The 24571-nt window shown below is 46.2% G+C and overlaps 3 protein-coding genes across 6 annotated transcripts; 1 reads left to right on the forward strand and 2 right to left on the reverse strand.

The window, feature by feature from the left end:
• Window positions 1-143: 143 nt before the first annotated feature.
• Window positions 144-7069, reverse strand: pgr (progesterone receptor). The gene is made up of 8 exons (XM_019887320.1): window positions 6202-7069; window positions 4855-4964; window positions 3682-3798; window positions 2651-2956; window positions 2051-2195; window positions 1802-1932; window positions 556-713; window positions 144-445 (listed from the first exon to the last, which is right to left on the reverse strand). The coding sequence occupies exons 1-8, from the start codon at window positions 6966-6968 to the stop codon at window positions 290-292; spliced, it is 1890 nt and encodes a 629-aa protein (XP_019742879.1). The 5' UTR covers window positions 6969-7069; the 3' UTR covers window positions 144-289.
• Window positions 7070-10259: 3190 nt separating this feature from the next.
• Window positions 10260-16551, reverse strand: trpc6b (transient receptor potential cation channel, subfamily C, member 6b). The gene is given in 13 exon segments (XM_019887305.1): window positions 10260-10399; window positions 10484-10559; window positions 11654-11710; window positions 11800-12009; window positions 12148-12343; window positions 12948-12963; window positions 13002-13250; window positions 13467-13694; window positions 13812-14028; window positions 14349-14513; window positions 14626-14790; window positions 15064-15729; window positions 15732-16551. Coding segments are annotated over 13 exon segments (2451 nt in total). The 5' UTR covers window positions 15798-16551.
• On the forward strand, window positions 10356-23333 carry cep126 (centrosomal protein 126). 4 transcript variants are annotated; one of them, XM_019887316.1, is made up of 9 exons: window positions 10356-10443; window positions 10527-10634; window positions 17874-17983; window positions 18196-18432; window positions 19312-19507; window positions 20146-21298; window positions 22147-22268; window positions 22415-22487; window positions 22554-23333. In XM_019887316.1, the coding sequence occupies exons 3-9, from the start codon at window positions 17883-17885 to the stop codon at window positions 22772-22774; spliced, it is 2103 nt and encodes a 700-aa protein (XP_019742875.1). In that variant the 5' UTR covers window positions 10356-10443; window positions 10527-10634; window positions 17874-17882; the 3' UTR covers window positions 22775-23333. The 4 variants fall into 4 exon arrangements, with proteins under 4 accessions (XP_019742875.1, XP_019742876.1, XP_019742877.1 ...); XM_019887317.1 differs by having other exon boundaries at window positions 10371-10449; XM_019887318.1 differs by lacking the exons at window positions 10356-10443; window positions 10527-10634 and adding an exon at window positions 17250-17672.
• The last annotated feature ends 1238 nt before the right edge of the window (window positions 23334-24571 follow it).

The raw sequence follows: 24571 nt of genomic DNA on the forward strand, positions 1-24571 counted from the left end.
GGCCCGGCCGGGCCTTGGGTTTGAACACCTCTGGGTCCCGATTCACGCACGTTCGTGACTTTGCTGGTTTTTATCAAGAGTAAGTGTGCCGCCTGCATGTTGGTCCTCTCAGAAGGTATTTGTCAGTCATACGGATGAGTTTCTTTGAAAGTGTCGCTTTATTCATCGACCGTTTTTGATTGATCCCACACAGTAAAGACTAAAAAGGCAGGAGAGGCACGAGGGGGGGCGGCTTTTCTCAAAAGATTGACTTGAAGGGGAAAGACAAAGAAATCCAGTCAACGTGCGGTCACTTGGGGTGGAAGAGCAGCGGCCTCACCATGCCCGCCAGGACCTTGGGCAGCTGCGAGGCGATCACCTCCGTCATCATCTCGGGGAACTCCACCTTCATGGCCTCGGCCTGGATGAACGTGCTCAGGCAGAACAGGTTGACCTTCTTCACGATCTGACCCAAAAAATAAAAAGGGAGTCGGGGAGGCGAGTGTTATGCTTTTGAATATTTGCCATTGTCTAATTTTAGCGTGTCAGAGATCGAAGAGTTTTTGGTCGTTGTACTTCATGCATGGCGTCCATGAGCTTGGTCAGGTGGTAGAAACGCTGCGAGCTGGCCACCACGCCCTTCTCCTTCCCGTGGATGGCCTTGGTCAGCTCCCGGATGTAATTCTGCCGCATCTCCTCAAAGGCGCCTTGGCTTTTCAGACCCTCCAGAGGCACTGAGGGCACAACCACAAGGACGTTTTGGATTGGACCCGCGCCACACGCGGGTCCGCATTTGGGGAGATTTCAGGTGTGAGGTCAGGCTTTCGTCTCGCCGCTCCACAACGTAGCCCAGACAAATCAAGAAGAACGGTAGATTGTTGTGGGCGGTTAGCACGTCCGCTTCACAGCGCAGAGGTTGCAGTTTTCGATTCCGGCTCCGGCTTTCCCGTGTGGAGTTTGCATGTTCTCCCCGGGCTTGCGTGGGTTTTTTCCGGGTACTCCGGTTTCCTCCCACATTCCGAAAACAAATGTGGCAGGTTAACGGGACACTCTAAATTGTCCCTCTGTGGAGTTGTGAATGTGAATGGTCGTTTGTCGATGTGTGCGCCGCGATTGGCTGGCAATCGGTTCGGGGTGTCCCGCGCCTACTCCCCAAAGACGGCCGCGATAGAGTCCAGCACGCCCGCGACCCTCGTGAGGAATAAGCGGTTCGGATAATTGATGGATGGATGGTAGATTGTTGTCACACGTACTTCCCGGAAATGCCTGCCTCCCCTTCACTGTTTCTGGGAGCCTCCCTGACCAGTTTTCTTCCCTCCATCCATTCTGGAGTGACGTCAAATTCTTGTTCACGTCGCTGATTTTTCACATTTTCTTCACTCGACCGTCTCGACTATGTGCCACGGTCCATTTAAGGTCTTGGAAATCTCTCTGACCCTTCTCCTGTCTGATACATTGGAACAATGAGATCACTTATGCTCTAGGAATTCTCTTGCTGGTGCTGTAAAATGTGACGACAAAAATGGCAGGAAAAGCCTCCTGCAGTAAAACACGTCGTAGTTGGGGAGAACCGTTCTGAGGTCAAAGTGGTTCAAATAATCCAGCTGCAACAAAGCTAGCGTGTTTGTGTGCAGTCTTGTGTTTCTCGGTGATGTCGGGTGATCGTGCGACCGCGGTCATCTCGTCGACCTACACCGGGAGGAGTCACCCATCCGCGCTACTTTTCCGAAAATAGCGGGGGAATGCGAGGGCGCTAAGCTAACTTGCGCCGCGGCAGCTAGGAGCTGCAGCTTGCGTCGCCGGTGCTGCGAAACAGTTTTACCTGTGTTGAGCAAGATGATGGCCTTCATGCACAGGAATTCCTCGCGGGTCACTTGAAGGTTGGCAAACTCCTGCGGGAGGAACTGGATGGCGACGCACAGGTCGTAAATGGGGGATCTCCTCATTTGTTCCCTGACGAGGAGGGCGAGGTACAGAGTAAAAAATAGAGGCTGGCCTTGACTTTGGGTGGGGGGTTGTTTTGTTTTTTGCTTGTCTCTCAGGTGATCTGATGACTGGCATTCGTACTTACAGGCTTAGCACGAGATCAGGCGCAAAGTACAAATATTCCCTGGTGACGTTCTGAAAGGAGCGCCAGCCGAGAGAAAACACCATCAGGTTCATCCACGAGTACTGGATGAGAGTCATCTGGTCGGTGATGTGAAGATTGCGGAAGCCTGAGCAAAGGAAATCAACATTCTGAAATGCGAATTATGGAAGTGGGGCCAATGTATAGACTGTACTGGTCAAGTTTCGGCCAATACAAGATATCAATAGCAATATCGATTTTTAATGGCAAATCTTGGAAGGGCTCATCCAATTTGCTTTGTCAACATTCCGCAAAAAAAATAATTACAAATTCTGGTGGTTCGGCGTCACCCTTTTAGCCAGGATACTGATTTCGGATTGGGGCTCATTTAGGTCAAATCTCTTGTGAGAGTTTGTCAGAACACATGAACCCATTCATGGACAGCGGTCACTACAGTGGACAGCTTATCAGGTTAGCATTATTGGTGCATGAAAGGGTTCAAATGAATTGCCAAGCCCGAATATTTTTTTTTTTTCCGCCAGCACGTCAGTCCGAGACCCGCAGCGACGCAGACCACGACGGCGGCGAGCCGAGAAAGCTTACCTGGCAAAGACTTGGACCACTTTACGATCCACAGCAGCTGCTTCTCACACAGCCTGTTGAGGCTGTTGAGCAGCACGTGAGGGACGTCGGCCTGCGCGCTGTCGTAGCCCGAAAACACCACTTCGGGTTCGATGTTCTCCAGGATGGCGCTGATGTGCTGGGAAAACTGCATCTCCTGGATGCCCGCCATGCCCGCCATGGTGCCCAGGCCCTGAGTGTCGCCCGGCACGGACAAGTGCGACGGGAACATGACGGAGGGCGACAAGCCCAGCGCCTTGAGGGCTCCGAAACGCTTCAGCTTCCTGCCTGAAAGGGGCGGAGCAAAAGGTTTGGTTCAGGGAGCCGGGTTACGAATCAAATTCATTGTTTGCGCGTGTGCGCCAAATACGCCTATTTATCTGTGAGCAGAGCGGAGTTCCAGACATCAATTTGGGGATTTTTTTTTTCCCAAAAATATTCCAAAAGGAGAAGAAGCCTGGAAAAAAAATACTCCAAATGAAAATTGAAACAACCATGTCATTCAGCTAAAATGCTTTTTTTTTTTTAAATGAAAATGGTGGTTTTCAGCGTCTGTGATATCCTATTTTTTGGTTGATACTTGAATGCACCTTGGGCTGCATCAAAAGTGAAAGTTTCTTTCTGCTTCTTTCACAAGGGAGCGATCAATAATGGCCCATGCAGTCTACTTCTCCTTCATCGTTTTCCACTACAGTATTCCCAAATATTTATTCTTGGTGTGTAAATGCCAAAAGCTGAATTGAATGACTTTGTACAAGTGGAAGTTTGTTTGCTCATGCGCATTGCTAGTTCATGTTATTTAGGCTATTTGTGGATCACTTCCCTCGTTTAAAATGGGTAAATATGATCTGTTATTATATGTGGTGATTATTTTATTTTTTAATGTCATTAGCATTTATTTTTAATTAATTAATTTGAATTCTATGATTATATCGTCTGTCTAAATGTGCTGCCGCACAGTTTTGTTTTTTTGTTTTTTTAAACATTTGGGTCTTGTTAATGATGCAAATCACCTCCCAGCATCATTCCCGCTTGATAACACTTCCGCAGGCGACATGCGGGGCAGTTTTTCCTCCGGATCTTGTCCACGATGCAATCATTCCGTCCAGCGCACAAGTAGCTGTGATGACCTTTCGGGCGAGAGGGCGCCAGCAGAAAACATCATTTCCACAGGTCTCCTTTTCATTTTCAAATACAAGAGAGGGGCATAACGAGGAGGAGGGGGTGGGCGGGGGAGGGGGTGTTGAAGGGCTCCCGAGTGTTTGGCAAAGAGCTCTGAAGGAGAAAATGAGATAGTGGCAAGGCTGTAAGGACGGAGTGACACGGCCACGGTGAGACATGGTGGCTCTCGTGTAACCGCTGCTGTGCGATAACAAGCCAAACAGATCCAGAAAGCCCCAGATAGCGTCGCCGGCCACCTCGAACAGTTACCCAAGAAGGTTAGCGGACGCTTTTGGGGGGGAGAACAGCGTTAATGGACATGAATGTATGAATGTTTGGTCCCAACTCTGAGAAGGATTTTTTTTTTTTTTTTTTTACTTTTTTACTTTTCAACCTTGCTGTATGTTCCATGCGAAAATTCCTTATGCTCAAGACTGGCCTGACCAATTTGGATTTTTTTTTTGTAGCTAATGCCGATTCCGATATTTGGCAGAGTAAAACTCCCTTAATTAACTGATTCATCTATAAAATATATAAATTGAGTTAAATAAACACTTTTTGGGTCACATAATGCTAACAACATTTTTAAAAATATTTACACTTTGCCCTGTAGTTTAACTTAACAACTGAGAGAAAAAAATGTTAACAATTGGCAGATTATTTTTTTTTTTTGCCCATCATTTTGATGGGGTAATGTTTGAATGTACTTATCTATAATTATTGATAGAATTATTAGATTTGTTCTATATTGTAATGTGTGACCAACAAAACTAGCAAGCTGGACAGAGTTCTTTGTGACGATGACAACTACTTGCATGCCATTTGGGAATGGCTATGTTTGACAATCGCGTTCCCGTTATGGCTGTTGCTCGCACCTGCGTGCATGTGCGATAGCGGGACAATCGCATGAGGTAGTAGCTCTTTGGTCCAAAAAGGTTGGGCGCCCCTGCGCTCACAGAAATGCCACAATATTCTGAGCTTCCGTCATCTGAAAAATGACAGTTCCATGTGTGCAACGTCCTCACCTTCCACTGCTCTTTTAAAAAACACCTTGCAGCTGCCGCAGGTTAGAACTCCGTAATGGCACCCGGAGGCCTCGTCGCCACAGATCACACAGGACCTCTGAGGAGGCATACTGTGGGGTGTGTGGGGGGGGGGAGATGCCAGTTAAATTCATTCAACTTTGTTCCATGCTTAAAAAGGTGGTAAACTGTATTGGCAAATACGTACTAAAATTGCTATTTTGTTTCACTTTTTACAGATATCACAAGCATTTTTACAGACTCGCTTCTTAACATCACTGTAACGCTTCAGTGCAGAAGGAAACTGTCAGTCATGAAGGTAAGTTTGCATACAAATGAATTTCCGCCTTTGGCAGTTTAGTTAGCTCATCGTCTTTTCAATTAAAAATTTTGAAATAGAGTTTGGGAAGATGATGTCACTGAAGTCGGTAACTTACTCAATATTAATGCCATTTTATGAAAGACATTTTCTCTTGTCAGATGGCTTGTTGACAGCTTTATTCTTTTATATTTTATGGTGTGTGTGTGTGTGTGTGTGTGTGTGTGTGTGTGTGTGATTGTGTGAATTAGAATGAATTACATGGCATGTTAGAAACATTCCAGGGCTGGCGTCGCAAACGATGTTGCCTTGAACTACGTGTTTAATTTGTGCCATAATCATGCTTGTAACCCAAAACACTCATCACAAATCATGTTTTCCCGTTGAAATGAATGCAAATGTCATGAATCTGTTCCAGCCCCATCCCCAAAAATATATTTGAATCAGGAAAACAGTACTCTATATTAATGTGGTTTACCATTTGGGAGCGGTATAATGCATAGTAACAATCACAACTACTCATTAGTTGTTTTTCGCAGAGGGGAAGGAATATATGCCTGTGGCTATTGTTATATCGTCGGTCTATATGTGTTGCGGCACCGATTGATTTTCTAATATCCATTACTTGGAGTTTTAACACAGCATTTTACATTTTTTTGGGGGGTTAAGATAAGCAATTCTTTTAAGGCAAAACTATGTGGTTGTTTTATAAAAACAGCTGCAATTCTAAAGTTTAGCTGAACAGTGAACTTGTAGCAAGAAAAAAAAATAACTTTTGGACCCTTAAAAAAATCCCTGCCAATCGGCAAAATGCCGGGTATAACACATAGATTCCCCCTCTGGGGATCAGGAAATTATTGAATCATTTTCATTCCCAATCCTCCCAATTGTGTAAATAGTTTGAATGAATTGCTTTATGAAACTGTGATCTGTGATCGTCTCCAAATTCCCGATCGTCTAAAGCCTAAAAACCACCAAAAAAATGACAGTGACACCTGTGGCCCGTGGGGTGTGCGGAGGTTCCAATTTACCCGGCAAAGGCGTTGAAAGGCGTCTGGTTCCGCTGGGCCACGGCCTGGCTGTGCATCCCATTGTAGCCGAACGGGTCCTCCGTCACCCCGGCCGGTTGGCACCAGAATTGCGCCTCCCCCGGGCCGACTGCGGGCACCTGCCAGCGGGCCACCTCGCTCTTGTACACGGTCAGGTGAGCCGGCGAGGGCGCGCTGGCGTCCAAGTGGAGCGCGGCGCCCTTGCCGGCGAAGCCTCCGCGGGAGTCGGCCCTCGCCTGGCCCTGCTGGGCCATCTGCTCGGCGGGGTTCGCGTGCACCAGGAAGTTGGGCGAAGCCTCCTGCGCCGGCCGGGGACCCACCGGCGCGAAGCGCGCGCACTCGGGCTCTCCGAAGCCGAAGTGGGGCTGCTTGCGGCCGCCTTGGGAGCAGCCGTCGAGCTCCTCGAAGGCCGGGCACGGCGCCTCCATGATGACGGACGCTTCTTGCTCGTCCTTGATGAACTTAGACGACATACTCGAACCGACCTGCGCCACGTTGTCTTTGACGAAATGCTCCCATCTTAAAAAGTCACTTCCGCGCTCGTACGGAGTCTCCCTTTCCTCCTCCCGCTGCTGGTGCTCCTCTTGCGGGGCGTCCAACAGGTTGGCGCAGTCTCTGAACACCGAGCCGTCGCCCTGGCTCGTCGGCACGCCGGCCGCCGCGTAACCATCGCCGCCGGGGAGCTTCATGTCGTTGAAGTCGATGATGTCACCCACGGATTCGAGCATCCCGCCGTGGACTTTCTCCATGTCGGTGTGCGTAAAAGGGAGATAACGCGAGTCCCGTGCGACTCGCGGGCAGGACGGAGAGTGAAGGAGCTGAAGGCTCGAGGGAGTTTCCTGTGATCACTCTACTCAGAGCCCCCCCCCCCCAAACCATACTGACTGTCACTCAATGACATATAGGCAATCATTTCACGTCACAACGTTTTATTCGCCACCGTCTTCTGAGATGACGTCCCATAGAATCTGTTTTGCGGCGTGTATTCAATTTTAGGCAAGAGGAGCTCCTATTAAGTACGCGAGGGGTGGCAGATGATTCTTAGATACTTAAGCATACACCAGTTCAAATGCAGTACACACATTTTGATCGCATCATTGCCTCCGTCATTTTTGAAAGTTTTTGCAAAAGAAAAAAAAATCAAAACGAACAACAACCTTGTGGTGACCATATCCCGCGTGACTGACAATCTACACTGAAGTTAATGACAAAAGCGATTTTTCAGAATGCACATTGATGTCATTTATTGATATTTTGACAATATTGTGAGACAAAAATACCTTGAAAATGGGAATTATGCTAATTACGGGCAAAGTGGGCAACTTTATTGATACTGTATAGCACATTTCAACACTCAAGATTACTCAATGTACTTCACACAACCAAAAGCACAATTAAAAGCGTCAACAGAATTGAAGACATTGAGCACTGTTCAGTGAACGAAACTGGACAATTTCCGGAATTAAAATCAACGAGTTTTATGTCATGAAGTATCATGGGGTATGAATGTACAATTTTAGGGGAACAAAAATTGGGTTTAAATTAAAATCCCCGTCAGATCATGCACTGCGTCTAAATGTAGGGAAAAATGGGGGGGGTGGTGATGGGGGGACCACTTAAGAACTGTAATAATACAATTCAAATGTATTGCACATCAAAGTGAAATACAACTGAACTATACTTAACAAATGTACTGCACTGGATTAAAAATTGACATAGAAAATAATATTATGCAATTTCAATATTGAATTGAGTGATTCTCACATGCCGCTAGATCAAAGCCGAGTACCACGTGCGGTAATCTTAACACACTTTGAGAATCACTTTGTTTTTTTTTTTCCATAAAAAGAATGAAATCAAATTCCAAACTTTTAAAAACTGGTCAATTTGACCTTCAGCATAACAAGACTGTTAAACCTGCCGTGTGAGGAAATTCCCTTTGGATGACCTCATTGGTGAACTGAAGTAGAAATATGTATCCCACATTGGCATCTGCCCATTATTATTTTTTTGTTTGTTGATGATTCTGTAAAACCGTATGCAACCAAACAAGCAGAATCCCAGAACAATTCAATCAAAACAATGATAAAATGTGCTGAGACTTTGCCCAAAAAAAATACCAAAAGCAACACCATTTTTGCTCATGTAAGCTATGACAACGCATAAAACGGACGTGTTACAAAAACTCTGAATTCACATGTAGTCTTTTGTTGCTTTGTTAGGTGTCTGATTGAAGTTCTTGGATGCTACCGTTGCTTTCGGCAGTGATGCACACGTAGGCCTTGGCCCTATCTCCTGCGTCATAACCATGTCGCTATCAGTGGTTGGTGTGTGTGTATTCGGGAAGGGGGGGGTTCATTGTGTGGCCTACATTGTGACTGTAGATTAACAGTCATGTTTGTATCAGTGCGACGTGTTGCAGATGTGCGGCGGCAGCGCCAATCCAGATTTGCTACATGATCAAGAAACTCGGCGACGTCTGCTTGTTGTGCCACTGTCATGACACTTTGACTTGACTTCGCGAAACTACTCAACTCACAAAAGCAAAGTTTTTGGGAAATGTTACGATCCACGTAAAATGCAGGGAACATTTCCAAGGGAACTTCATTTGACCTTCTGTAAACTGTTGAAGGTCCAACCGGTCATTGTTTCTGTACTTTTTGCACAACTTGTCGTTTGACCAAAAAAAAAAAAAAATCTAGTTTTATGGTCCATCCCTTTATATTAAAACGGCATTATTTGAGCTTGACAACATGCTCTGAACCTAAATGCGAGTTCTTCACTTGACTTGCCCTGAACTCAAAAACGGGATCCTTCGGTGAGTTTTCAGTTGGATTCTCTTTTCATGCCTAAAGACCTGCCTCATGTGTAAGGTGTCTCGACATGACATATGAATTGGCACCATCTGAAGAAGAATGGCCTACATTTATGCCCCCTGACAGCAGGTCAATTTCTCTTATCGCAAAGGCTATCAAGCATGATACAACCACATCCTTGTTCTAACCCCCACGCGCCCCCATTGAAACAAAACAATCTGATTATGAAATCCACATCAGAAGTCATGTGGCAAAATTGGCAGAGTTCGACAGCGCCATCGTGTGGTTATCTCTGATATGGACGCAATGTGGAGGCCACGTTCAACGTTGTTGTGACTTTCAGCATGTCCCATCTACAGTACACCCTAAATCCAGGGAGTATACATTTTCGTGCTCAAGGGCCACATTTGCATTTTTTTAAAAAATCGAAACAGGTTGAATAGTTTATTTGAATCAAGAAATACTTAAGTCTCATTATTTTTATTGGGATAATAATTATCCATCCATTTTCTAATCCGCTGATCCTCATGAGGGTCGCGGGCGTGCTGGAGCCTATCCCAGCCGTCTTCGGGCAGTAGGCGAGGTACACCTTGAATGGGATGCCAGCCAATCGCAGGGCACACATAGAAAAACGACCATTCGTGCTCACAACACCACCTACGGACGATTTCGAGTGCTCCATTAACCTGCCATGCATGTTTTTGGAATGTGGGAGGAAAGCGGAGTACCCGGAGAAAACCCGCACAGGCGCGGGGAGATCATGCAACCACCACACAGGAAGGCCAAAGCCTGAATCGAACCTCGCCCCTCCGGCGTGTTCACCAGTGGATCACCGTGCCGCCCTAATAATAGCTCATCATTTAATCAAATAAAAACATTGGTTCAATGCAGGGGTCACCAATGTGGTGCCCACGAGCACCAGGTAGCCCCGCAAGGACCACATGAGTATCTCGCGGGCCTGTTCTAAAAATAGTTCGCCAGCGATGGGGCATTATGATTTTCTAGGAATGTTGCCCAAGCGATTATTTGCAAATTCCAGGCAGAAATTTCTAGAAATGACGTGTTGCATATTGCTATTTAGCTGTTTCCTTATTATTATGTGGAAACAGTGGCGTAGTAGAACATTGCAAGCCACAACCTATCTGACAGCATCACAATCAAAACAGAGCATATTCAAGATGTACAGGAGTGTGCCCTGACATGGAACGTATCCTTGCATGCAACCTAATGAGACGCATGGTGTCCTTGTGTCATTTGCCTCAGCTGTCTGGCAAGCTCGGCCAGGGTCCTCACTTCCCGCTTGCCCATCCCCAGCAACTCGAAGCGGAGGCTGGAGATGTCCCGCTTGATCTCGTTCAGTTCGCCTGGGGGACAAGATGTTTTGCAACGGAGACGTCGAGAACACGGCGTGTGTGTGCGTATGTGTGTGTTTGTATGTGCGCAATCACCTTCATTCACCCCGTCGTTTTCTTTGTCCCGCTGCGCTTTCAGGATGTGCCTCTTGACGAGGCGGTTCATGATCTTCTGGAAATTGGAAACAGAGGTGGCTAATTTCAAAATGACAGGCTGATCCCGAACGATATGTCACCGTGTTTCGAGGTAAAACCACTGAAATGAAGAGTTGATGATGACGACAGTGTATCCCTCGGAACCTTTGACCTTGCTTTCCAATACACATGGTGATTAAATTCCACCTTGTGGGGGGAGTTGGAAAAACATCGTCGGCCGTACTGTTGTACATACACGTACTGGTATCTGGTGGTATATTTCATTTAAATTTTTTATTTTGGAATTAGTCAATTGATATGAACAATAAATATGGAGGCTTCAAAATGTATAAAATATCAGCAAGTTTTAGCTTCTTACCTGACAAACAACAAAAATTACTGATTAGTTTCCCGGAATAAAGGGTGAGAATGTTGGGGTTAAATAGGTCATAGCAGTAGCTAGGTGTAGTTGCTAGGAGTAGGTTGTAGTGATAAGTACAGTAGGTAGGTGAAGTTGGTTGGCAGACTGCAGTAGATGTAGGCAAGTAAGTGTAGGTAGCTAAGTGTACTTGGTAGGGGGAAGAAGAGCGAGCTAGCAAGGTTGACACTACACCGGGGCTAATGGGTGCTTTAGCCTAATCAGAACCCCGCCCCCCATGAATTGGTCAAGCCTCCCTTTAGCCCTGGGAGAGAGAAAATACAGTCGCTGCGCCTGCTAGCTTGGCTGATAGGGAGCTAGCTTCCTAGCTTTACTATAGCTAGGTGTTTAAGAAGGTAGTTGTAGGTCATTAAGTAGATGTGGGAAGGTACAATAGGTGTAGTTGGTAGGGATAAGTAGATAGGTTTCTTTTGTGGGAAGTTAAGTAGGTTGTAGGTTAAGTAGGTGGGCGTAGGTAGGTACAGTCGGTGAAATACTGTTAGCAAGGTCAGGCAGGATGTAGGTAGGTAGTTGGTCAGTAGATGCTAATTAGTAGTTCCTGGATAAATATAATACAGTAAGTACATTGGTCGGTTGGTAGGTTTACTGGGGGCACTGTAGTTGTTTAGGAAGCTAGGCATTGTTGGAAGGTGGTGCAGCTGGTAGTTGAGGTAGGGCAGGCGGATAGGTGGGTAAGTTGATCGATTGTTTACTTGATAAGGTGTTGGACAAGCAGATGCGTCCACTCCGGAGTCTTCTTGTTGACTTAACTAAGACCCAAAACAACAGAAGAAGAAACTTGAGGCCGACAAAACCAAGTTTCAAAAAATGAAATCCCGGACTGGTTTATGTTCCCCACCTTGTTTCGCTCCATTTCATCACCCTGCATATTTTCTCTGACTTTTCCTCGAGCTGCTTCCCACAGACATCCTTTGAGTCCCCGCAAGAGTGCAGCGATTGGGCTGAGACTCGGGAGCAGGTTGAAGGGGACGGGCAGCGAAGTGCCTTGATCGAAATACGAAAACCACAATTTGGCTCGGGCGAACTTCCACTCCACGTCAGCGTCACCCTGTACAAGATACAAAACCATTTTTTTCAGGGCCACATAGACACGTATAGACAAAGATCCGGTCACACTCCCATTCGCACCAACGATCAATCGAAAAGTCATCAATGAACCTAACATGCCAGTTTTTGCAAAGTGTACCTCAATCTCCTGATAGGAGCTATTGAACATGGCGATGAGCATGTTCAGCAAGACGATCACCATGATGACGTTGTAGACGCCGTACAGGATGTAGCCGATGTTCTCGATGAATTTGTGGTCGATATCGATCACCACCGACTTCACTTCTGACAGGCCAAAGATGGCCCAGAAAAGTGTTTTGAAGCTTTCCTCCAGCCTTTGATGAAGATCGGTGGGAAGAAACAAAGTAATCTATACTTTGCTACGGCACTTAAGTCAACTGCAGCTGAGATCTTGATTTATCGATCGGTTTTGGGATTTCGAAGGCAGAAAAAAAAAAACATCTACAACACGGAAGAATGTAAACCAAGCAGCATTAATGGAGACAATGCAGAACATTTGGCGAAGCAAAACATTCCCTATCCGCGGCCTTATTTAAAATTTGATAGTTGTCGCCCCAAGTATCATTCGTGGTGAATGTGTTGCGTCTTGTGACAACCTAAAAACCACCGGCTTCTGGCAGTCAAAAATTCATTGTCTAATCTGGAAAAACACAGATTGCAGTCGTTACAGTTAGCTATGTTAGCATTTGTCACTCAGTTCACACTGCTAGCAAGGCTATCAAAACGTTTTACGTCTGCGAGTGGAGCACTAGCTAGTTCTTACACAACGACAACTAATTTTGAAGAAATAAATGTCTTCCCTCCGGAAGTTCATCAGAGAGAAACTATTTTGTTTTCAGTCTCTTTTCAATACAGGTTTTGTGTAGAATTGAATCCGATCGGAAATGCAGCATGAATGCGGTCCGAACAGCAACTCACGTGGTGAAAGCGTCGTGCAGCGGGTGTGCAGTCATGGGCCACATAATTAGGTACTGTGCTTGACCCCGAGGTAGTACGAGTACAGGTTGAACATCCCGAACATGAACGCCACAAAGACGGTGATGAAAATCACCAGGAACTTGAAGATGTCCTTCACCGTCCTACCGAGCGAGATCTGCAACGGGCCAAAGCTCTCGTTGGCTGGCAGCACATAAGCGATGCGGCAGAAGCTGAGCACCACTGCGATGGCGTACAAGCCCTCGGAAATGAGCTGTGGATCGGAAGGAAGCCACTTGACTCGGGCTGCAAGTGTAAAACACAACAATGCAGTGAAGCTGAATCAATCAAAAGCAATCAGTTGAATTTGGCATATTTTGAAAGATCAGGTGGTTCCTTCAAAATCTGAAGAATTGAGAATTCTTATGAAGACAGTACTGACAAGAAACCGATGAAAAGCTACGCCTGATGCTGTAAAACCAAACTCATGTGGATGACAAGAGGACTTCTACTCTGACTTACCGAGCTGAAAATACTGAACGTCCGCGGGCAAGGAGGCGCAGGACAGGTTTGCGTGGTGCTGGTCCACGTAGCGCTGAGCGGCGTACACGTGCCAGAACGCCATCAGCCGTGCAATGAACGAGCCGGTGAAGACGGCCAAAATGTTGAAGTCCAGAAGGTTCCACGGCTCTGAGATATATTCTCTGATGTCCTGCGACCAAATGTCATTGCATTCTTTCCAAATTTTCCCTGTAAACACAGAAAACCATCACCCTGTCAACATTGACGTCTTACTGGACGCGACTACCAACTGTTCACTGGACGAGGAGGTTGGTATGTTGATCGATCGGTAGGAAAACACATAACCTAGCACCCAGGACATGATGAGAATCTCCATCCAGGTGAAGGGCGTTATCTTCATGCGGAAGAGCTGCGAGGGCCGATCATGGACCGTCACGTTGGGCATAAGCGGTGGACCGTTGAAGCGGTCGGCTGTGTTCAGGACCAGGAGGCACAGGAATGTCACAAAGGAGGCGGCGTGGGCCACAAACTTCAGGAAAGGGCCACACATCAGCTTCCCTAACTAATGGAATGAGGGAAACAGGCAGGAACAGGATCATTTTGGATGGAACACCAGAAATGGGGCAACAGTTGGAATCCATTTTCGGTAGGTTGGTAGTTAGGAGTAGGTTTGTAAGACCCAGGTCGATAAGTCCTTACTTTGTACATGCTAATGCAGAGCTAACTGTTGTACCTTCAAATTAAAGATTGTGCACTTTTTGTGGGTCCAAAATGGTACATACAGTAAATGTTTCCAAATTGTAAACGTCTTGAAGGGTACAAAGGCAAAATCGTTGCGGGTATCACCCTCAAGACCCGACACAAGATTCTCTGATGGCTGACCTTACTGGATGGTGCAATCCAGGACACGAGGGCTAGAAAGGGCAAGCCAACCGCGACCCCGAGGACCAGGAGAATCTTAACTGCCAGAGTCCGTTGACGTAGTCCGGAAACGTTCTGATACCAGATGGAGAGTAGCTGTTGCTGGCAATTGGGATGAGCCACAAACTGACAGACAGGCACAGAAGAAGTACTCACTACAGGAGCGAGAATATATAAAGACAGGGAGTCTTTTTTGTTTGTTTAGAGTTTTTTTTTTTTTTTTTTGTCAAGAACTCACCTTCTTAACTTCATACTTGATGGCAAGTTTTAACCTGGCCAGATTTTGCGCACTCTCGAGCGAGTCACCGTGCAAGATGGCCTCCACTTCCTCCGTGTTCTGACACAAGTCCAAGAGGCCCACCATGAAGTCTTTGCACTGCATGGACAGGATCTTATAGTCGTTCTGGTGCAAGGGAATGGAAAACACAGGTCAGCATGGTGCACTGGTCTCATTTCAGAATTTAAGTCTGCTAACTTTTATAGTTTGACATGAACCAATGGACAGATTTAAAGCACCCTGAAGATGTTTAGGAACTGGTACTCAGGCCTTTAGTTTCTTGGCCCTGGGAGTGGACGATGTGTCGAAACCTTCTACAGGACAAGCTCTTAAACATTCCTTGACTTGAGACCAACTGAACTCATTGAAGATGACATGTCATGTCCTCTGTATATTTACCTTGAACTCCATCTCGGTGCTCGCCAAGACTGCCAGCTCGTGGCTCAGCTCCAGGGCCGCCATCACGGGGTCTTCATTTGAAAGCGATAAGTAGGCCGGACTGGCGAGACCTTTGTAGGCGTCGATGCGGGACTGCGAGTGTCTGAAGGAGTCGTCGGCCTGCTGCTGGCTGCAGGCGCCGCACCAGCAGAAGTAGTCATGGGGCCGCTGGATACGGGCCCCCCTGGCGAGAAGCAAGCGCACTATCTCGTAGTCTTGGCACTGGGAGGCCAAGATGATGGGTGTGATGTCATTGGAGAAAAGGCTGCCGTTCTCGTCATAAGCAAAGAGGTCTCGATGTACGTCCACCTGACTGGGGCTGGACGTCAACCTCTGAACGTCCGCAAAGGCCCGATGGCTCAGGATGGCCTCCGCGATGTGCACGTAACCTTTCCGAATGGCTAAAAGCAATGCGTCGCCCATCCTGGTCAGCTCTTTCCTCTCCAGGAGCAATTTAGTGATCTCCAAACGCTCGTTGGCCACAGCCAGTTGCAAAGCGTTCTGGCCTGTGAAATTGACGCTATTGATGTTAATGTCCGGAAGCTCATCCAGCAAGCGCTTTACTTCGGGAACGTTGCCGCACACGACGGCCTCTAAAAAAGATTCTTCGGTCAGGGAGAGGCTGGAGCCCCGGGATGGTGATGGAAGAGGGCGGCAGCCTTCCATGATGCCGATCCTGACAGTTTGGCTGTCATCTGCCAATTTGCTATGACGTCATCTGAACACAGGAGAACATATGGGAGACTCTTGAGCCATTTCTTGTTGTGTAACGGCACTTATTTGTATTTTTTATTTTTTTTTGTCACGCGCATGGGCAGCAAAGGTTAATTTATTTTCACCAACCCAACTGTCCATATATCCTGCGGAGAGCTTCGAAGAAGTGACAAGTCTGCAGAGCCGAGTTATTACTCTCTCCCCACGAAGGACACCACCCACAGACTCATCATCTGGCCTCCTTGACACCCTCAAGCTCAGCCTTGAAGGAGGCCGAGCCCAGGGAGGACACTCGCAGCATGTCGCCAAGCTTTTTATTAGCAACCCTCGACGGGTTTACATGTGAGAGTCCCTCGGAGATCAACATATGGTGTTCGGGAGAGGCCATCGTTTAAAAGTGAATCACCAAACCGAGTAAATCTCGTCACTGATTTAATTTGAGTGATGGCCTGATGGCAGCCGGTAATTGCTGCAGCTTACGATGACTAAGCGAGACTTCTCCTTTCATCCAATTCTAAGTATTGTCGGATAGGATTAGCTCATGAGGATTTGACATGAGCGGGTGTGCAGTCATGGGCCACATAATTAGGTACAGCTCCACATGCAAACAAGGATACTCATTGACGCTGTTCAAGCTGTATTAATTTGACCCATTCGTTTGTTATGGTGGTTGCAGTTTGCAGTGGAGTCTTGTGCAAAAATGTAAACCTGACCAAGATGAAATAAAATCAAAATGAAAAAGAAACACGTTCCTTTTGTTGGTACATTTTTTTGTCCAAACACACTACTTTTAAGGTGATGTTCTATTGGCAGATAATCTTACTTAAAAATTAAGTAATATACTCTGCTTTTTTTGGAGTATTTATTCCATATTGCCAAGAAGTGTTTCTAAGGTTTTAACATTGTTCAGTGACATGAGAAGATAACATATTCAAGAGTGCAGTCATTATTATGACACAGCATGGGCTTGCTCTTTTCAATACAACAAAAACGGTAGCAAATCATGAGTAATAAGCATGCACGCCAGCATCACCAAACCCATTTTGGGGGAAATATGAATAAAATGATGTAATGATCCTTAAATTTCCACCCACCTCAAAGGAAGTCAGATCTGTCTGTGACTTTTCCATCAGTCTCACTGAGGATCTCACTAAAATAACAAAATCAAGGTTGTCTCTGTATCCTGTCAGCCTCCGGTTTGCCCGCCTGCTCGAGTGTCCACGAGGTTGTGGTCACCACGCTCAGTTTTGTGTGAGGTCACACTTGGGATGGCACGATGCAGGTGTGACCTATCAGAGTGCACAGTCAAATTATGAATCTCTTTCACGCAATATCTCTTGCTACTATATAAGTTCATAAAATGCTACCTCCGGCTTAAAAACAAAAACAAAAACAAACAAAACCAAAAAAAAAAAAGCATCTATCTTTCACGTGTGAAGCGGCCTCTGCGGGCCAATTTTTGGTACGCACACAATAACCGTTGTCAAGGAAATGCGTCCTGAGTCGTCTAATGATGACTGCCCCGTTCACAAACAGACAGGTGAGCGCTCCCTTTTTCCACTAACGTCGTTGAATAAGTCAAACACAAGTCACCGGAGACGGTAGCCAACAACATTGACGTCATTTTGATGGGTGCGACAACATTTTAGCGGGCGTATGAATAAGAACTTTTATCGTTAGCGACCTGTTAGCAAACGAAGCTAAAACTGACGTATGAGTTCGCCACCATTTTATCTAATTGGGTTTACCTAACTTAGTTTCTAATCGACATATTCAGCACAACGCAAGCTTAAGGGGCTCCACATTATACATCACCGTGACATCATAAACGTCAAGGCTCTGCAGCAAGGATGGAGGTATACAGGAGAACATTGCACAGCTGGAAGGGTTTTTGTTTTCTTTTAAAGAAAATCTCCGACGTCACGTCAACTATTACGAAGCTAGTATACAATGGCTAGCTGCCATTGCACGTTTGATCACATTTATGAGTGGCAGCAGCAGGAATATTTCTGCTCCCAAATGACTGATAGACTTGAGGTTTTCTGTCCCCCACACAGAGATGAGTGATGTCGAGCCTCCGGCAGGAGAGAGACGCTCTGGTTGAGGAGCAGAAGGTGAACCGAGAGCGAGCTCGCAGATGTGTGCAGGAGACTAACCGCAGATGCAGGTAGAATACCAGGCTATCATCTCCTTTTGTTACCTACACTCAACCTTTATACTGCAGAGTACATGACTGGAAAATTTCACACCTGCAAAAGTTCGACTGGCGTCCATTTCGCCATTCAAGAAAAATGATGTGTCCTTATTGGTAGTGTCAAATCAAAAGTGTGGAACGACCTAATGTGGTGAGTCTCAGTTTCTTGTTTCTGGCTGCGTCAGGGATCTGAGGGAGAAACAGAGGTTGTGGGTACTGCAGGAGCAACGGCGGCGTGAAGAAGTCCTGCAGCAGCGCCGGCAGAAGATCCATGATGCCACTGAGCAGTTCCAGAGGGCTTACATGCCTCCCTCTCACAGGCCGACCCAATGCGAGCGCCTCGCTTTGGAAAGAGATTGTCCACATTTGGACGATGCCCTCAGTCAAATCAGGGGCCCCAGACTGGCAGCTAACGTCAACAGGTAACACTGTCTATCAAATTGTAATCGGTACAGTGGTACCTCGACTTACAACTGTCCTAAATTCTGAGTTTTGCCGGTACTTGGCCGATTTTTTTTTCCTTGCGTTATGACACAAAATTTGACTTGCTACACCACCGCTTGAGTTGAAGAGACAAAAAAAAAGAAAAAAGAGAGAGCCACACTCCCATATACACTTTCAATCGTTTATTTATTTTTTTATTTATTTCTTCTAATTATTTTTGGAAACTGAATAAACAGCCAAACGCACAAATACAAAATGACAGCACTTTCAAGGAGCTAGTGAAAAAAAAAAAACAGTAAAGCTACACTCATGATGCTCGTTTAGCATTTTATTGGACGGGCAATTAACCAAACGCGTGAATACAAAATGACAACACTCGCAAAGCGCAAGGAGAAGACAAAATGATCAACCTGAGCTTGAGTCAGCGCTTCAGATATTACTAAGTAGGCCACGCCCCCCCTAAAAGCTACATTGTGTGATGTATTTTGTATTGTTTTCGTTTTTATTATAATGTTGATGAATACACCTGCAGCTAACAAAAAAAAACCCTACATTCGTTTGTAGTCACAATCCAAAACCGTTTTGGTTCAGAAATTAAGCCACATGAAAAAAGTTTATTTCTGTGACTGCTCAATATTTACTAAAATGTAGCAACTGTGTCAGATTGAGCTGACCAAAGAAACAAACACACTGACCGCCGTCCAAAATTGGGCATTGTTACCTTTGCAGGTTTGGATCTCATTCGATTGTGCAGGTTTACATCATAAAATTGACAATGAGAATAAAATGAGAATGTAAAAAATGGTGGTTCACGCTACAGTGCAACTAGCTGTCCACTTGTCTGTTTATGTCCTCAGTCAAACAAGCAGCGTCCCTACTTCCAAAGCCGCCACCGCGTTGTCAGAATCCCCGCTTCGCCCCACGCCCACTCTGGCGCAGACGTGTGCGGGTCATCAGGAGCAGAGCCCTTGTGTCAGGACGTGGCAGGAGATTCCAAAGAGGCAGGAGGAGATTCCAAAGAGGCAAGAGAAGCAACTGGAGCACAGTGGACAGGTACGTTCCAGAGTTGGGCTCTCCAACAGAAACCTTTCCTGCTCAAATTGCCAGCTTTCATTAAAAAAAAAAAAAAAAAAGTCTTTGTCGAGAGTGTTATTTTTGTTTTTGGTTTCTTGTCAACAATATTCCTCAATAGACTGAATAAATGTCTCCATCTCTTGGCAATGGGAAGCAATGCAGCCTTTTTCTCAGGGTTGTACATCTGCCTGCAGGATACCTTGTGTCCATCCGTCCCCCAAAATTTGTTCCTACCTTATTCCATTTTTTTTTTGTAATCGCCAGTAGAACATTTAAATAAGCTCTGTCATATGGCACTCTTTGTTATAAATTTAAGATGTCAAACAAGCTGCTTGTCACAGTCGAATTTCCGCATTCAGTGACACACTGTCATCTAATCCAAAAGTGACCCAAATGCTGCCATCTGCTGGCCATTATTTATTTTTTTTTAAACTTTCCCTTCTTCATGATCAAACAAGAGCTGTCCCAGACTTTGCCGTGACCATTTCCATAAAAAAACGTATGACCATTTCCATCACTGGCCCTCCTTGTTACGATTCCCGTTGATGACGTTTCAAGTCAACGGTGCTCAAAGAGTGAATATATGCCACTCATCACGTTGTCCTTCCACATTTCAGGACGACAACGTCTCCTGTTGCTCCAAGTCCGACAGTTTGTCCAGTCAGGACAGCCTGGAGAACGAGGAACCCTTCAAGAGCGCCGTCTTGCACTACTCGGAAAATCCCGTCCAAGATCTCAAATGCCCCAACGACACGCGTCCTCCGTTGTCAGTGCCCACCCTCGTCGCCGTCAAGCCGCACATTCACAGGCTCCCCGCGGACCTCAACTACAACCTGCCCACCCAGAAGGAAACCTGCGCCTCTGTGAATAACCTCAACAAGTTCTCAGCCGACGTCAGTGTGTGGAAGCACATGAATACGGGAAGCCCAAAGTGCCACATGAGCCAAGAATCCAGCGGGTCAAAGGCCTCATCGCCCGCGGCCTGCAGAGTCCAGTTCACGAAAGGCATCCTTAAAACTGTGCCCGGCGAAACGCCAGCAGATTCGCCGCAGACTCACGCCAACGCCACCAAACCCGTTCAATTTTTGGTGTGTGACAGCATCGAAGTGGCCAAAGCCAGGTCCAAGGCTGCCGAATACAAGAACGCCTCCAAGAAGCTGCGCTGGCTGGACGAGGAGGCGGGCGAACCCGAAGGGCCGCGACTGAGAGACGGTCACTCGCAGACGTGGGCAGATGTCGGGATTCAAGTCGGCACCGACACGGTGGCGCCGCACATCCCTCGCGGGGACTACTTGGCCAGGGTCGGGGCGGGTCTGATTTCCTCGGGCTTTGCCGCCCAATCCCCGGTCCCTGTGGCCAGGATCCGGGGGGAGTTACAGACCACAATGAAGCAAGGGGGCCCCACAAGGGGCCCACACGGCAGCGACCAGGTTGTTCGCGTCAGCCATCAGCTCGCTCCTCCGCCTCCTGAGGAGGTGACGCACAAGGACACGCAACGACTTATGACGGGCGATGGCGCCGTCATCAACGCTCGCCTGCTGCCCTCATTTAGCCGCCCCACCCCCGACAGCAGCTGGAAAGGCTCGCCCGCTTTCGGTCATCCGCAGACGCCGGCGGGCGGCAGAGGGCGGGGGGCGACATCAGGAGAAAAAGTATTAGACCGCACCCCCACCGACGAGGAAATCTATCAGCTGTGCCAGGATGTCCGCAACGCCTTCATCAGCACCGCGGGGCCACAACTGGACACATCATTAGGAACACCTGCACAGCGTAATGACATCCAATACAAAAGCTTTGTTAACGCTTCTTTTATGTTGCCATGGAAAAGCAATGGCCTCAGTTTTTTTCAATGTTATATAATATGTCATTTAAAAAAAAAATTCTCTCATTGTTTAGTCATAAAATTTAAAAACTATGACCTGAACCCTCATCAAAAATGTTCATGGGTTGTGACCTGCTTCAGGTTCAGTTATACAATCAACATCATGTAAAGGAAATGAGTACATTTTAGAAATGAAAATATTTTCATTAATGAAAGATTTGTTTATTTTTTTTTACATTATCTTTTACATATGCACTACTGGACAAAAATGTGGACAGAAACTGTCCAAAATTATTTTAAATGTAAATGAAATGTAATCTTGATTTGTATTCGTATCTAAAATAAAAGATATGGTAAATATTTAATATATATACTATCTACATATATAAAATACATAATTTTTATCGGTAAAGATTGTAATTTATATATATATATATATTCTAACAAAATAATTGATTTTATGACTAAGCACAGCAGATTACATTAGCCCATGACCATTTTTTGTGTATTTATTTTCATTGTCGCGGTGCAAATATGTGTCTAAGATTTGGACCCCATTTGTGTCTTCCAAAACCAAAAGATTAGGAACACCTCTCCTGTTGTACACCACTTTCGACTCCTGCTGTTAAATTAATGTAACTGGCAGCGTCAATCAAAAGTCAGCATTGTTGATAGGTGTACCTAATGAATAGGTTGTCGAGTGTCAATCAACCTCAGTCAAACGAACCTTCGACTTAGCTGATAATGTCATTTACGCGTCTGGTTTTTGATGTTCCATTTGCTTCAACTTTCTCAGACAAAGCCGGGGCCCCTCGATGTCAGGCTTCGACGGGTGGGCGGGCCACGAACAAATCCGGTGCGGATCAGAACCGATGGCCTTCTGGTTCAACCAATAAGAAACCTCCTGAATTCTTTAAGGTAAGGAGGTGTCTTTTTTTTTTTAGATGTTCACATTTCAATGACATTTTTGAAACCAACGATAACGTTTTATTCTTTTGCTGTGGCCATTGAGTGGTGCCCGTCGATAAGATTCTGCACTCTAACACGCTTCGTAAACATTCTAGATCACATGTCTCCAGGCTACGAATCCAGTCGGCCTATCTCCCAAAGGGTACTCCGCAGATCACCCAAACAAAGGTTTGTCGGCAACAAAATAGTCACCGTCCAAACTGGCAAGTGACGTCATGAAGTTTTCTGTCACAGGCGCGAAAACTGCCAGCCAGCGCCGTCTGACCGACATGTACGCTTACGGTCCGCCGGAGGAACGTGGCGGCAAAGCGCACAGGACGACCTCGCAGCAGTACCAGCAACAGTACCTGCGCCGACACCCGGCGCCCACGTCCATCTCCGTTGAGGAGCAGAGAATCTTTCAGTCCCTGGACCGGCTCAACTGCCAGCTGTACCGCAAAGGTGGCTTTCATTGACCGGCACCTGGACCGAAGTCTTCCATCCCAGCAAGAAGGCAGCCGAATGGCGCTACGTAGCACTTAGCTTCCAGGTGAAGAAGCGTGTGCCTCGTGAAGGAACGTGAATAACCAGGAGGGCAAGCGTAAGCCTCATCGAACCCTCCTTCCACATTAACTTTGGAAGTTCAAGCCATCACTCGGCAGCAATGAGGATCTTCCCTCATTTAAAAAAAACAAACAAACCGGATTTACACTACAGGTCCAAGTGCCTCATTCCGATTTAATGCCTGTTTCCAGCTTGCTAACCTCAGTAGCACTACGTCACAATTTTTTTTTTCTACATGACACGTGTGAAAATCCTTGCGGAAACCTACAGTTTTTAAGTGATCATCGATCATCAATATTCACAGTGGATATCAAAAGTCTACACACCCTTGTTGAAATGTTCAATGGCAGACATCATAAAATGCGATTGCAACAACACCTGAAAGGAATCATGCATCCGGCCTTTTTTTCCTTGTGTTGTGAACAGCGGTTTAGTGTGACGACACCATCTCCAGGTTGCTGCTAAAAAGTGGGAAAAAAAATGTCGGGAACAGCCTACTAGAACATCCGAATATTATTTGAGGTTAGAGTCATTAAATAATGGCAGGTTTCTGAAAAGATTTACTGTTGTCTACTTTTTCACTTCACCAGAAAGGATTATTTCTGCTTTTGGCATTGACAAAGTATATCCGTTCCGTTCTGGTGTATAACAAGCTGAAACCTACATTTGAACTTTCTTTGACTCTAAAAAAAAAAAAAAAATGCTTCGAGGCACTCGTTGCTGAAAAAGATAACCAAAAGTATTTCGTATACAACTCGTGTAACAGGTTATGAAGCTTTTTGCGTGATCCAATAATGGCAGCGCAGGGGGTGAGTGGGGGTTCGAGCTTTATCAGCCACTTACGGGAAGGGGGGTTTATGTCGCTCCTCCTCCGACATGTCTGGTTTTGCCCGATCGTCGGCCTGCTCAGACTTGTACCCCCCAAAAAAACAAAGATAGAGGAAGCCCACCGAAAGTGTTAATGGCTCCTCTCCATATTGATGACACTTTTTTTTATTTTTAACTACTCTGCTCTTTTGTGTGCATGCACTGAATCCCATCCCCCCCAAAAAATCTCATCACTTTTTTCCACTTTCCGGTAAGTGATTCAGTAGCACACGGTAGCACATTTGTTGCACGGTGCTCCTTTATCGCTAACGGGAGGCGGTGAGCTTTCGTGACATTTAAGCCCCGGGCCGGGACAACACCCAAGAAAGACAGACGGAAAATAAGGGAAGACGTTTCCACTTGGTTGCAAGTTGCAGCTTGCGTGGCGTCGGGGCCCTAATCTCCAGCGTTTTGTCACAGTCCATTGAAGACTTACAAAAAAAAACAAAAAAAAAAACCCTGCATGGAAAGAAGGTAAAGCTTCCTCTCTACCTGGAAATTGACGTACAGTCTACTAGTAAGTCGACAATCATAGCAGGATTGGGCCACTTGTTTCTTCTCACTAGTGACATAACATTAAGCAGATCCAAAACAAAAATTAGGTCGTCAGGTATCCATTTAGCAATGTGTTTATTATTGAGACGTGCAAGTGCACATTGCGTTGTCATGCTTGGCTTGCAATGACAGGTTAAGTCGCCGGCCAGAATATTAGGGACAGCCCCACTCAATAGGGGGCCGTCTGAATTTGAGACCGGAATATATGACAAAACAATGCCTTCTCGGCGACAAGACTGCAAACGATTACGCGGGCACTCTCGCTGAGGCGTTGCGTCACCTCGGCC

The sequence above is a fragment of the Hippocampus comes genome, unplaced genomic scaffold (assembly GCF_001891065.2).
Source record: "Hippocampus comes isolate QL1 unplaced genomic scaffold, H_comes_QL1_v1.1 scaffold194, whole genome shotgun sequence".
Lineage (NCBI taxonomy): Eukaryota > Metazoa > Chordata > Actinopteri > Syngnathiformes > Syngnathidae > Hippocampus > Hippocampus comes.

What these genes read in the sequence shown, in the direction of transcription:
- pgr (XM_019887320.1), bottom strand. Translation starts at nt 6,968, where the DNA reads ATGGAGAAAGTCCACGGCGGGATGCTCGAATCCGTGGGTGACATCATC. An exon ending in AGCGGGAATGATGCTGGGAG is followed by an intron (nt 2,957 to 3,681) that starts GTGATTTGCATC and finishes CGCCCCTTTCAG; the next exon opens with GCAGGAAGCTGAAGCGTTTC. An exon ending in TCATGGACGCCATGCATGAA is followed by an intron (nt 446 to 555) that starts GTACAACGACCA and finishes TTTTTGGGTCAG; the next exon opens with ATCGTGAAGAAGGTCAACCT.
- cep126 (XM_019887316.1), top strand. Translation starts at nt 17,883, where the DNA reads ATGTCGAGCCTCCGGCAGGAGAGAGACGCTCTGGTTGAGGAGCAGAAG. An exon ending in GAGACTAACCGCAGATGCAG is followed by an intron (nt 17,984 to 18,195) that starts GTAGAATACCAG and finishes TGGCTGCGTCAG; the next exon opens with GGATCTGAGGGAGAAACAGA. An exon ending in AACCTCCTGAATTCTTTAAG is followed by an intron (nt 22,269 to 22,414) that starts GTAAGGAGGTGT and finishes TAAACATTCTAG; the next exon opens with ATCACATGTCTCCAGGCTAC.